Genomic DNA, 13879 nt, shown 5'->3' with positions numbered 1-13879 from the left:
TTTTTTGGTCCAAACACAAGGGGGACCACTCCCTTAAGTGGTCTGTTCACCCTCTCTGCTGCTAAAAGCATAGACGTAAAATTCCATCTATCACACAATAAAAATAAAATGTATTAAAAGATTAACCCAAATTAAGCGAAGAAAATGAATTAGATGATTCTAATGAAAATTAAAAGTATACTTTGAATAACATCAAGTTGTCACACTTATATTAAGACGCACTATTTCGCTGTTTTGACCTAAAGCAGGGAGACAATAAGAAAATACATACGCTCACACAACCACACGTTGAATGCGTATCCACGCACAGTGACATGTGTAGAACAATAAATATTTAGATTTTGGCACAGAAAAGAAAAACTGTCAAGAATATTGAATAAGTCTCAACAAAAGAAAAAGAACAAAATAGCACAAGACACAACTACATGTACCGCGGTGGACCTTAAGAGATCGTCCAGATTTAGTGATGACATTGACAGCAAAAGGGTATGAACACTGGAGCAACTCCGGCACTAATTTATCCGCCAAAGTAAACACATGGAAACATCACGTTATTAAAATTTCACTAGGTTTAGATATCTGATTGCTCATGATCAAACATATATTTGTTAACAGAGACATATCATTCATGCAAACTTCTGACTGGAGAGAAAACAATATTGCTTCGCACTATTTTTGGGATTTACACGTGTTTGAAACGTGTTTTCAGTTCTGCACCAAAGAGTCAACAGCTAATTTCGGTCATGATTTTTGCAAATTCAGGTCTATACAAGGATTAAAATTCCATCACCAAAATGCTGTCCATATGCTCTCAGTTGAAACTCTGATACGCAATCAAAATATAATTTTTACAAAATTTTATTTTTCATTATCAACCAATTATGGCAAGCCAAACTCTTACTTCATTTAATGGGCACTAAGTTTAGACTGGTTGACATTGTCCAAAATATATCTTTTAGTACAAAATGTCTTTCAAATACTTGGAGTAAACGTCTCCCCCAAATAAAATCAGGTAGCAGACGTGAATTTTGGTACACAAGGATGTTGACTTTAACTTAAGTGATAACATTGTAAACATGCAATGTCTCTGTTTCTTAAGACTGCATTTGCTGTCAGAATTACGCAGTTGTTTATCTGCTGAACATAAAAGGTCTCTCTCTCTCTCTCTCTCTCTCTCTCTCAGTACGCCTAATAAGGATAACCACCGAAAAGTGCACCTTGCAAACTTTCGCAAAGGTAGAATGCCAAAAAAAAAAAATGTATTTTGGGTAGTATGACTTTCCTCTGATTTTGGCAAGTTTTCATTATTTTCATCTAACGTTTAAAAAAAAAATGTGTTTAATTCCTTACCCTAAAATCTGTTACATGTTGACTTGAAAAAAAACTAAACTTTTCCTCCCCTTTTTGACCAGCAAGTAGTTCTCTGCCTTTTTTTCCCCCTGACATTACTGGTTGCTGTCAGACAAAAAGTTGGAAAACTATTTGTTGGTCTACGTTTTTTTTTCTCTCATCAGTTATTTAAGAAATTTGTTTAAAACAAATACAACATTATGCAACAGTTGACTAAGTGTACTTAACACAATAATCACTATAACAATTATATCAGTATTGATTGTCACTGCCTTGTACATTAGATGCCTGATTGGAAAATTATATTAAGATACAGAACATCTCAAATAGGAGATGATCTGTGATTCTACAAATAATACACTTTATTCTAACACATACTTCCAGAATTTAATACATTTATATTGGAAATATTCAGATTTAACAAAATTGCCTAATTCACAAACTTACTGAGTTTGCAGGTTCTATGAATCCATCGTGAGCAAGAACTTCTTTTATGAACAAGAGATACGCATGATGTTGAAATGTCAGACATGACAGAATATCAGTAAAAACAATGAAATATGAAGAAAAACAATAATCAAATGTAGAATATGACTGCACTATCCACTTTGAAGCATCAATGAGCTTTTCATTGAAAATTATTGGAATGAAAGTTTCCAAAAAATCTAGATTTATTCTAATAACATACTTTTCTTTAGTTAATTTTATTGATCTCTTTGTTTAGTGGTCATATAAAATGGCATATACATCGTTTAATCTGCATCTTTGACCATTGTTTAACATATGCAGGAACATTTCAGCATTTATTGAGGAACAGCCGCAAATGTACATTCTTTTCATTGAGCAATGATAAATCAAATTTGCCAAATGTTTTAGATTTCTTGTTTGTGTATTTGTGAAAATAATCTAAATGAAGAGTACTTGTTTTCTCAGAGAAAATATTGTTGTAAAAGCAACAGATACCAATATGAAATAATCAATCATTAAATACTATTGTTTTTATATTTCACATGGCATATGGATACATATAATTATTTTATCAGGGCACGTGGAACTTGTAATGTATTTATTTTTCATTCATAAAAAAATCTATAAAAAATATGTCCAGATTTGTTTGGCTGCCACTGTCTCTAGTCAGGATATTAGACTTACTGTTAATTAATATTATAAATTTTTGTTCTTAAAAGCACAGATAAAAGAAGTGTTTAACATTTTCCATTACGGTAACATGTTCACCGCCAAATTGTCCCTACCATAGTATGAACAAATATTGTACCGAAGTATGTGAATCACACAAACACAGGATGAGGGGGCCCCGAGTGGCCGAGTGGTCTAAAGCGCTCTTCGTTACGGATCACTGCCATCTCACCTCTGTCTGCGGCGGTTCGAGTCTAAGATTCAGCCAATGTGGGCTTGTGAGAAAGCTTCCCAGTAGCTTCTCGTGGGTCGGTGGTTCTTTCTGGGGTTTTCCGGGTTCTTACTCCACCATTAATACTGGCCGCCATGTATAGCCTATCGTGCTGAAAAATGGCGTTAAACCCCACAACAACAACAACAACAACAAACACAGGATGAATGTATGACAGTGGGAGATGTGTATATTCTTTGCTTGTGCAAAGGAACTGTTTCTTTGTTGCAAGGAATATTAATTTCTGAATGAATATTGAAAATATATTGAAAGCCATGAATTTGAATGAGGAACATTTAGTCTCTCTGCATTTTTTAATTCTTGTTTTCAAAATTACATTCTCAGTCGAGGTACTTGTACTCATATTGTCTTCCATCTCTGTCCTGTATACTGGTATTGTCTTAAACTTGTACTCATATTATGTCTAATCTTGTATACTTGTATTGTCTTAAACTCGTACTCATATTATGTCGAAACTTGTATACTGGTATTGTCTTAAACTCGTACTCATATTGTGTCGAAACTTGTATACTGGTATTGCCTTAAACTCATACTCATATTCTGTCGAAACTTGCATACTGGTATTGCCTTAAACTCATACTCATATTATGTCTAAACTTGTATACTGGTATTGCCTTAAACTCATACTCATATTATGTCTAAACTTGTATTCTGGTATTGCCTTAAACTCATACTCATATTATGTCTAAACTTGTATTCTGGTATTGCCTTAAACTCATACTCATATTATGTCTAAACTTGTATTCTGGTATTGCCTTAAACTCATACTCATATTATGTCTAAACTTGTATACTGGTATTGCCTTACACTCATACTCATATTATGTCTAAACTTGTATACTTGTATTGCCTTAAACTCATACTCATATTATGTCTAAACTTGTATACTTGTATTGTTTTATGCTCATATTGTCTTCCAGCTGTGACTAATATTATTTAATCTCTTGACTAAGGAGTTGTGCATTAAATTCCAATGCAGATCATCCTGATTCAGCTGCCTTGGTGTGTCCTTGCAAAAGGTGCTAAGGTCCCATTTCCTTGGCATAATGTAGCTAATAAAACATTGAAAGTGGCCCTTGAAAACCAAGCAATCGTCCTATATTGGCCTGTATTTTTATTGTATCTTCCAACTCTGACTTGTACACATATATTGTCTCATCCAAATCTGATTCATGCACATATATTGTGTATTCCAAATCTCACAACATACACAAAGTTTGGTTTTCAAAAAGATATTTGAAAACGTAACCGTACATGTATTTGAAATTTGTTTTAAATTTGCTCTTTGATGCCTGCACAGGGACCTCAGGAGTGTTAGTCTGATAAATCAACCCAAACCTGTACTACTGACTGTTTATCTTCCTGGTGTATTATTCTTTAAAGTCATGAATAGTTTGCATAATTCAAGGACTGTCCAGATGTTTATTTCTCTAGAATATTCATAAGATCATTATTTGCATTTCAGACATTTCACGAAAGCCATGGCTGCCAGAGGAGATCATATGGACAGAACTGCTTGCAATTCAAGAGAAGAAGTGAGTGAAGAATGTAAACATTTAACCACTTCGTTGGCCGAAGTGGTTAGAGCATCTGCCTTGGATGCGGGAGGTAGTGGGTTTGAACCCTGGCCGAGTAATACTAAAGACTTATGAAAATGGTAATAGCAGCAGCCTCACTTGACACTCAGCTCTAAGAGGTTATTGTTAGGATTGGTTGGCCTGGTGTTAGGATAATATGACTGGGTGGAATAGGATGCTACATGTCTGCTACATGATGCCCCAGTGCTAGACATCACTGTAAGCTGCCACACTGCAGATATCATAACAATAAGACTGGAAAATTGTTAAAGCTACATTAAAAATCCAAATATCATGTGATGTGTGTGATTCGGATTTGCCGCATATATGTAGCATGATGTCCCACCCAGTCACATTATCCTGACACCAGTCCTAACACTAACCTCTTAATGCTGGACACCAGGTGAGGCAGCTGTTAGTACCCTTTTTATAAGTCTTTGGTGTGACTCGGCTGGGGATCAAATCCATGACCTACCGCATCCGAGGCGGATGTTCTAACCACTAGGCCACCGGAGCGGTTCCAAATATGACACACACACACGCACACATCACAAGGAATATGTGTACAAGGTTGAATATTCTGGTTGAACATGAATTCGTTTGGCTGATTGGAAGGGTTTATCTTTAGATTTTACTTTTGAGAGTCCACCATCAAGGTGCACAAGGTAGATTAGTTGCACAACACAAATTGTTTCACCCTCTATAAATAAATTAATTATTAGTAGTTGTATTAGCGTTATAGTTGTATTAGCTTAGCAGTACACCACTGTTTCTCTCATTACATATGTTTCCTAAGATAAGACCAGAGAATAATGATTAATCACAATGTATTTAATCACAGGGCTGGATATTGAAAATGGTTGTCAAATTCGCAAGTCCAGACATAGTTGTCACATGGGAAGTGAAACTCAATAAATTTTATTTGTAAGTTAGAGCCAAGTTTAACTGCTTTGCAAAACTGACAGTAACAGTTACAGCTAGTAGTATTTCTTAAGTAGTTAACTGTAGAAACTTAATTTTTAAAAATTTTTAATAAATAACTAAGTGGTTTAGCTCTTCAGAACACTTGCTTGATCAAATAGGTACGATATAATTTTATTGTCCAAATTCAAGTTTCTGGCAACAAGACAACTGTTGATTACCAGCCTCGAAATGCTGCTATACTTCCAATAATTAAAATCATTAAAACAAGTTCACAAGTCCAATCACAGTCAGTGAATGTATTGTTCTGTTTCTTAAAAGCAGTGGTCAACGGCATTCAAACTTACAAACCTCCAATACTGAATTTTTGGATCATAATATGAAATAATGGCATTTTCTCAGAGGACCTGGTGATGGTACACTGGGTTTTCAGTTGGGGCTGGAGAAGAAAAAAAATTGTTTGAGTCAGGGCTGGAAAAAAGGTCTGTTAGCTAGGGACAAATTGTAAATTTTGACAGGGAATTAAAATGTTTGTTAACTGTACAAAACATTTTAATTCACCTGGCCATAAGGACAATTGAGCCTGCTGTATGGCCCAGCATGTGTCAGGCATTTTCATTATTAGTCATCATTGTTATTTTGTCTGTTCTTCAACAATTGCTTGTTACCAATCAGGAGTTATATTTCTGATCCAATATGAATCAGACTTGGAATATGGGTTTATATCATAAAATTCTTGCATGAGTTTGATACAGAGCATGATATATGCATATTAATGACTTGATCTTGCATCTGATTGGCTGATTTTGTTACCGCTCTGGAAGCCATATTTCAGATCAGATGTTAATAAAACCTGGAATATATGCTTATATCATCGCAAACTCAGATGAGATTAATAATCTTCAAGAACTGAGCATTGGTGATTGGCTGGACTTGTTACCACGCTGAAGGCCACATTTCTAATCCAGTTTTGACCAAACTTGGAATATGGGTTTATATAATCATAATCATGGACATGTTTGATAGTGTGCGAGAAACACAACTTACAAGGAAATAATTTATCTAGTTTATTATCTGATTTTGAACAATCTTTAAATATGAGATTACATCATCAAGATCTTGGATGAGTTAAAAAATGTACAAGGTCCATTCATGCTAATGAGGTAATCTTGCAGATGATTTGTTTGCTTTTTTTACCACCAAGGAGGCCATATTTCTAGACAGATTTTGATCAGACTTTAAATTTATACTTACGTCATCAAGCTCATGGATTGCAGTTGTGATAATGATCAAGATGAACTTATATTAATGAGATGATCTTGCATCTAATTGGCTGATATTGTTACCACCACCTGAGAAGCGATATTTCTGATCTGATTTTGATTAAATTTGAAATATGGGCATATATCATCAGTATCTCAGATGGATTCCATAACACGTGAGAATATCCACACATGTTAATGAAGTGATCTGTGTCATATTTTGAATGATTTTATTATAAGCAAGAGACTTTACATAGTGATTTTGCCTTTTTCTTATAAAAGAAGTTTTATCAGTATATAGTAAACTAGGCAAAATAATCATGACAACATTTGGGATACAGTATAGATAAGTATAAATAAAAATGGTTATGCAAGACAGGTAAGTAGATCAGGTCAATGTGGACTATGGGACTCTTTTTATTCTTCTGCTTTACAGTTGAATAATTTGCATGAAACTGATTTTCAAAAAAAAAAAAAAATTCCATGTTGACCATGGGACTCTTTTTATGCTTCTGCTTTACGGTTGAATAATTTGCATGAGATTGATTTTCAAAGAAAAAAACAATTCCATGTGGACCATGGGACTGTTTATGCTTCTGCTTTACAGTTTTATAATTTGCATGAGATTGATTTTCAGAGAAAAAAAACAATTCCATGTGGACCATGGGACTCTTTTTATGCTTCTGCTTTACAGTTTTATAATTTGCATGAGATTTATTTTCAAAGAAAAAAAAAACAATTCCATGTGGACCATGGGACTCTTTTTATGCTTCTGCTTTACAGTTTTATAATTTGCATGAGATTTATTTTCAAAGAAAAAAAAACAATTCCATGTGGACCATGGGACTCTTTTTATGCTTCTGCTTTATGGTTGAATAACTTGCATGAGATTGATTTTCAAAGAAAAAAACAATTCCATGTGGACCATGGGACTCTTTATGCTTCTGCTTTACAGTTTTATAATTTGCATGAGATTGATTTTCAAAGAAAAAAAACAATTTCCCATATTTTCATCACTGGTAATCCAGGTTGTTTAAAAAGGGCCTTTTATATCTCAGGTATTGTTAAAAAAGTTTCGGTTCTCTTTATTTTGGTGTATGATTGATGGCTGTAATTTGGGTTGTAGAGTATACAGCTTGGCCTTGCTTAAGATCTGCACCTGTAAAAAGTCTGCTTGCTCCACCTTTTTACTCTTTCAGAAGTAAATAATAAATGTAAAGTGGAACCATACAGGACAAGGTTTCTGGAAATTTCTTGTCAAGGAGTGGCTATTTTTATAATTTATGTGCAATAATGATGTATAAATGATGAAATGAATAAGGAATATTCAGATTTGGTGATGTCACCAAAATTCACCTGTGAATAAAGGTAAACGATTTGCTAATTCTTCTAACACCAGTATATAGAAGTGTGTTATAAGCTGCTTTGTCATAATTTTTTCCTTAATTTTTGTTACAAATGATTCATAAAAATCAGTTTTGTTAAATTTGCGTTTGATTTAATCCAAATGTTTTAAATACAACTTGATTTTTACTTCTGTGTTTTGAGACTTTCATTTTTGCCACATTTCACACATGATACTTCACAAGGCATGTTGTGTAAGCTAGAGTAAAATATTAGCTTATTTTCATACATATTGTAAATACTGGTGTACTATGTGATAGAGAATCATACATAATGATACAAAACTGAGAAAAGCAAGTACACAAATATTAATATTTTTGTTAATTTTGATTGGATTTGATTTTTTAGAAAAAATGAACATCCCAGATTTTCTGTGTTAGTAATCCTGACTGTTTAAAAAAGACCTGGCTTGTATTTCTTAAGCATCATTCCAAGAACATTTAATTCCCTTTATTTTGGTAATATTGATGATAATAACTACTTTATTTAAAGAAGTAACACAATTAGAAGAAGAACTAATCTACCTTGAGGCCCTCACACAAAGGATTTTTTTTTTTTAACTGCATCTCTGAGGACACGGAATATATTGTATTTGGAAGAAGGAAATAGATTGGATATTTCTGGTGTCAACTTGGATACTATTCCAGAGCAAAGTTCCAGAGTAATTCCTTTTTTGGTTTGGGAATTTTATACTGTTTGGTGGACATGGATCGCAGGTATTACCCGGTAGCCTATACTGGAATAGTGATTGTAAATATTCAGGAGCACTATTATTGGATATCCTGTACACTAACTTGGCTTTTCTCAACCAGGTTCAATCTTAATAAATAATATTTTTAACTTACCTGCTAAATTCCCTTGCTTTCTTTCTGGATTGATATTAGCCCAAATGCTCTTTTTCTGAAGATGTGGTAGCTTTGCTGTTTTTATCATTAGACTTGCCCCTTATTGTATTACAGTAGTCTAAATAGGGTTGTATGTAACTGGTATAAAATAGTTTTCTATGCCTTTCAGGGAGACATTGTCCTATCCTACTGAGAAACCGTAAACTTAATGTAACTTTTTTTACTGATATATTTGATATGTTCAGTCCATGATAGGTTATTATCTACCCAAACACCAAGTAGTCTATCATGACAGACCATTTGCAAATTTGTATCCTTCGATGTTAGACATAGTTAATCACTATCAAAATTTGTTCATTTTTGCCATGTTGAGATAAGTAATATTTTAGTTTTACCAGTACTTACCACCATGCCATTGCATGTGCACCTGTTGTCCTGTTTATTTATATAAACATGTTGTATTCTTTCACTTAAGTATGAAGTAAACCATCAAATTGTGCTCTCATCACATTGGTAAATTTTCAATTTCTCCAAAAGGATTTCATGATCCACCATGTCAAAAGCTTTCCTGAAATCTACAACACAGATCCTATTATTCTACCTTGGTCAAGTGCTTAAAGCCATTTATCAGTTAAGGAGATCAAGGCAGTCTTACATGAATGTTTCTGTCTAAAGCCTGATTGATTAGGGTAAAACAGCAGTTGTTTTGTTAAATATGACATGAACAACTCATGGACATGTTTTTCAATCAATTTTGACAAATATGGTAGTATTGAGATGAGCCGGTAGTTATCAACATCATCCTTAGAACCAGATTTGTGAATAGGCATTACTTTAGCAGTTTTCCATATTTCGGGGACAGATGAGGATTCAGTAATTGATTTAAATGTTTGATGTGATCTGCAATAACTGAGGCAGAAGTTTTAATGAGTCCTGAACCAATTTGATCAAGTCCTGTAGCTTTCTTGGTATCAAGTTCACTGAGACATTTTTTTAACAGTTTGTTTATGCTGGTGGTGTAGAGAAACATACCTCCTTAGAGATTTTGCTGCTGCAGAACTTTTTCAGTTCAGTAAAGTTGTTTTCTATCACTGGTTTCTTTAACTTTGTTGTAATGTTGGTCAAAACATGATTAAAAACATTTGCAATGTCAGTGTCATCGGTGACTATTATGTCATTTACCAGAAGTGAATTAATTTTATTTGTCTGATCTGTGTGTGTTCCCCCAATGAGTTATTTCAAAACTTTCAGTTGGAGTTTGTGTTGCTCTTGTTGTTTACAAGCATTGATTGATAATAAGTTTTTTTAGCTTTTTTAATCATTCTTGTTATTTTTTTCCTCCATACTTTATGCTGTGCATGGTTTCCCATAGCCTTGAATTGGTCTCATGTTTTCATAACATCTATGATTTCAGTAGCAAGCCAATTAGGTTTGATTTCATACTTGAGGTGCTTGCAGTAGTGCATGCTTAGGACTATATCCATAAATAAGTCAGTTCACACTCAGAGTTTTGTGTATATCATCATAATTTTGGATTATATTCCATTGGAACTTTAGGTAGGTCATCAAGAAATTGTTCTTCATTAAACATTTTGAACGATCTGTAAGTGATAGTTTTGTGTGTATTGTTCCTATTTCTCTTGCATTTAACTTTTCTTGCAAAAAAACAGTAGGATTTTGGTCACTAAGACCATCATTCAGTACATAAACATAAGCCATATTGTCTGGCAGGTTGGTATAAATGTGATCAATAAGAGTGCTTGATTTTTCTGTTACCCTTGTAGGCTCATTTACCAGCTGGTCCTAATGTTTCAATAAATTCCATCCAGTTGTTCCTTATTTGAGTATTGAGTAGGTCCTTATTCTCATCGCCAAGTATATATGTTTCTTTCTCCTGTGCAAGAACATTTTTCATTTGTTTCAAAACATTATTATTCCAAATTGCTTTGGAGGAAGTTGGCCTATAAATGAAACAACTATAAATGATTTTGCATTATTTTGAGAAATTTCCACCCAAATGCGCTCAATTTCACGTGACTCCGAGTCAGGTTGCCTTTCTGCATTTCATCTTCCCTAATGTATACAGCAAGTCTGATGTGTGTAACTTGGGTTCGTGAGTATACAGCTTGGCCTTGCTTCAGATGTGTGTCTGTCAAATGATGGCTAGGTCTGCTTGGTAATTTTCACTTCAAAAGTGAACTGGGAAGAAAATAAGACCATAACTTTTTATTGTTTGTTATGTAGTTTATAATTTTATTATTGTTCTTTCAGATGCTGGTATTGCATACAATGGAAAAAATTCATCTTCCCTAGCTTTTGTAACGCTCTTAGCGTACTTTTTGGTCTTGCTCAAGCACATATGAGCAGCCATTTTGATCAACTGTCTGCATTAAATGGTGCATAGTTTCCATAATTACCACAAGTAAAGAACTTTCCATCATAGTATATAAAAGGGGTATGGCGGTAGGTCAGCTATCTTTCCAATGTACATGTTGCGGAAATGCAAACAGCTTTACCTATACCTGTTTTTTCTCTTCAGTAGTACAAAATAAATGTAGAGCAGAATCGATAGTATATGAAGGGAAGTTTTACATTTTCACCTTTTCATTTAAACTCTCCATTCAGGGCATAATGACGGACTGTAAAAGTACAAGAAGTAAATGTAGGTTATGATTCTTGTGGTATGTAAATTATCCAGTATGGAAAAAAATCAAATCTTTGTAGAAATATAACTGATTCCAGCTTTTTTGGAACAATATGGGCATCTGAGCGTAGTAAGGCAAATATATAACCAGCAAAATGAATAAGTTATGGCTCTTGGAAATTTCCAACTGGCCTCCTCAGCCCCAGTTGACATATCTCCTAACTTTTTGTTAAACCCATTAAACATGGGGTCAAGGTCACAATCATAGAAACCATGCTTTAAGGTTTTTTGTTAAAGGTTTTTCATTTGCTACTATTTCCTTACTCCCTTGATAGAGATTTATAATACTTAGAATGAATTACTATGAAGCAAAGCCAGTTTGTTCTGTGACACATTTGGGGTCAAGGTCACATACTTAAGAACTTTAATTAAGGCTTTGATTCAAGTATTTTTGTTTGCTTATATTTTGATGGATTTTCTTTATACTTGTTATCCTTAATGTACTGGTTTTTCATTAAAGTAAAAAGTTTAAGAATTGTTTAAACTAGTGTGGAATTTTGCATTTTTCAGAGAAAAAGATCCAAAAACTAACTGAAGAGTTGCACTTGTCACAGGATAAAATTTACATATGTATTACTAAGAGTTGAGGAGTATTCCACAGACCCAGTATACCTTGTTAGCTTCTGTTACATATTAACTCAGCTACACTCCCAAATATTTTTCACAACACATGCCCATATCTGCCTAGACAGAGATTACTAATTCTTACTTGATTGCTCTGGTGGCCTAAGGTGTTAGAGTGTCCACCCTGGATGCAGAAGGTTGTGGGTTCAAACCCTGGTCAAGTCATACCAAAGAAAAAATGTTACTAACAGCTGCCTTGCTTGGTGCTCAGCATTAAGAGGTTAGTATTAGGACAGGTTGGCCTGGGGTCAGGATAATGTGACTGGGTGGGACATGATCCTACATGCCTACTGCACGATGTCCAGTGCTAGACATCACAAGTCACACTGCAGACATCGTAGCGATATGACTGAAAAATCATTAAAGCTATGTTAAAAATCCAAATCACACACACACACTTAAAAATATGGTAACAGTCTCCCAATCTAATAAAAATTGATATCTGCTTATAATAAGTAGATCTAATGTGCACCAATAAAGATCATAGTCTGTTGACCTTTTGCTTAACCAGTCAAATCAATGCTTTCAATTTCCAAAAGTGACATGATATGCAGCAGTTTATTTCATAGGCTTCTAAAAATAGATAGACCAGAAATTCCAAAAGGTAACAAAACATGAACTTTTATTGGTGTCTGACTGGTCTCCATTATCAGACTTTGAGATTTAACCATTCTACACAGATTCTGTTCTTTGCACTTACACAAATGCGATTTTTTTTGCAGGCTGTACAAAGTTATCCTGTTCAAATTGGGCGTGAGAACATTGATTAAGGTGGCAGTTACTGGTATCCACTTTAATTACCCTGTCTAATAGGTTTAAGACTGTTGATTTAGTTGGCTGTTGCTAGACTTGAATTGCCCTGTGCCTAATGCATGTGAGACATTTAATTAAGGTGGCTGTTACTGGTACCCCATTTTGGAAACATTCATCTTGGAAAATATGTTGCAAAGCATCCATATTCCGCTGTTTTGAAAATTTATCTAACTTCCATATAGAAATACTTGTACATCACTCCTTCATTATAATGCTGTCCATGGCAGTCATAGAGTGTACTGCCTTATAATAAGACTACCTTAAAATGAGGTACATAATACAGTATTCCTTCATATTAACGCTACTGTCCATGGCAGACCTACTGTATACTGCCTTAAAGTGAGACTGCCTTATAATGAAATACCTTGTACTGTATTCCCACATATTAATGCTGTTATTGTTATGGGGTTTAACACTATTTTTCAGCACACAATAGGCTATACATGGCAGCCAGTATTGATGGTGGAGGAAGAATCCTGGAAAACCCCGGAAAGAACCACCGACCCACGAGAAGCTACTGGCAAGCTTTCTCACATACCCATATTGGCCGAATTCGAGACCCGAACCCACGCAGACAAAGGTGAGATGGCAGTGATCCATAACGAAGATGCGCTTTAGCTGTTAATGGAAGCTAGAGTATACTGCTGGTCATTGACAACATTTATGATTCTAATGTTTATTTTGCTTATTTTGTTCTGTAATGATGAGCAATTTCCTAGCATGTAATAAAATCTGATCACGAAAATAAAATCATGTTGCTGTTTATTTCACCAAAACACCCACTAAATATAATAATTACATAAATGATTTAGCAAACAATAAACACATCAACATGAGAGAAAACACCTAACAGCTGGAAACAAAAATTTGAAGCAGAGTTGCAGTATTATTTTGCTTGATCAGAATGGTTTTTTGGGTCAAGAAACTTAGATGATTAAATTAAGGTTCATA

General features: G+C 34.3%; 1 protein-coding gene across 4 annotated transcripts in view; it reads left to right on the top strand.

The window, feature by feature from the left end:
• The first annotated feature begins 911 nt into the window (after positions 1-911).
• LOC149776396 (oxidoreductase NAD-binding domain-containing protein 1-like) overlaps positions 912-13879 on the top strand; it is a 45726-nt gene continuing 32758 nt past the window's right edge. For 2 of the 4 annotated variants that reach the window (XM_089940769.1, XM_089940774.1), the window contains exons 1-2: positions 1019-1150; positions 4244-4313. In XM_089940769.1, coding sequence (XP_089796895.1) covers positions 1077-1150; positions 4244-4313 — 144 coding nt within the window. In that variant the 5' untranslated portion in view covers positions 1019-1076. The other 2 variants (XM_089940771.1, XM_089940772.1) reach the window with 2 other exon arrangements.

The sequence above is a fragment of the Sinohyriopsis cumingii genome, chromosome 18 (assembly GCF_028554795.1).
Source record: "Sinohyriopsis cumingii isolate HCF-2022 chromosome 18, ASM2855479v2, whole genome shotgun sequence".
In the NCBI taxonomy this organism is placed as follows: Eukaryota; Metazoa; Mollusca; class Bivalvia; order Unionida; family Unionidae; genus Sinohyriopsis; species Sinohyriopsis cumingii.
The sequence above is the reverse complement of the archived record's forward strand: the minus strand, read 5'-3'. Positions and strand labels throughout refer to the sequence as shown.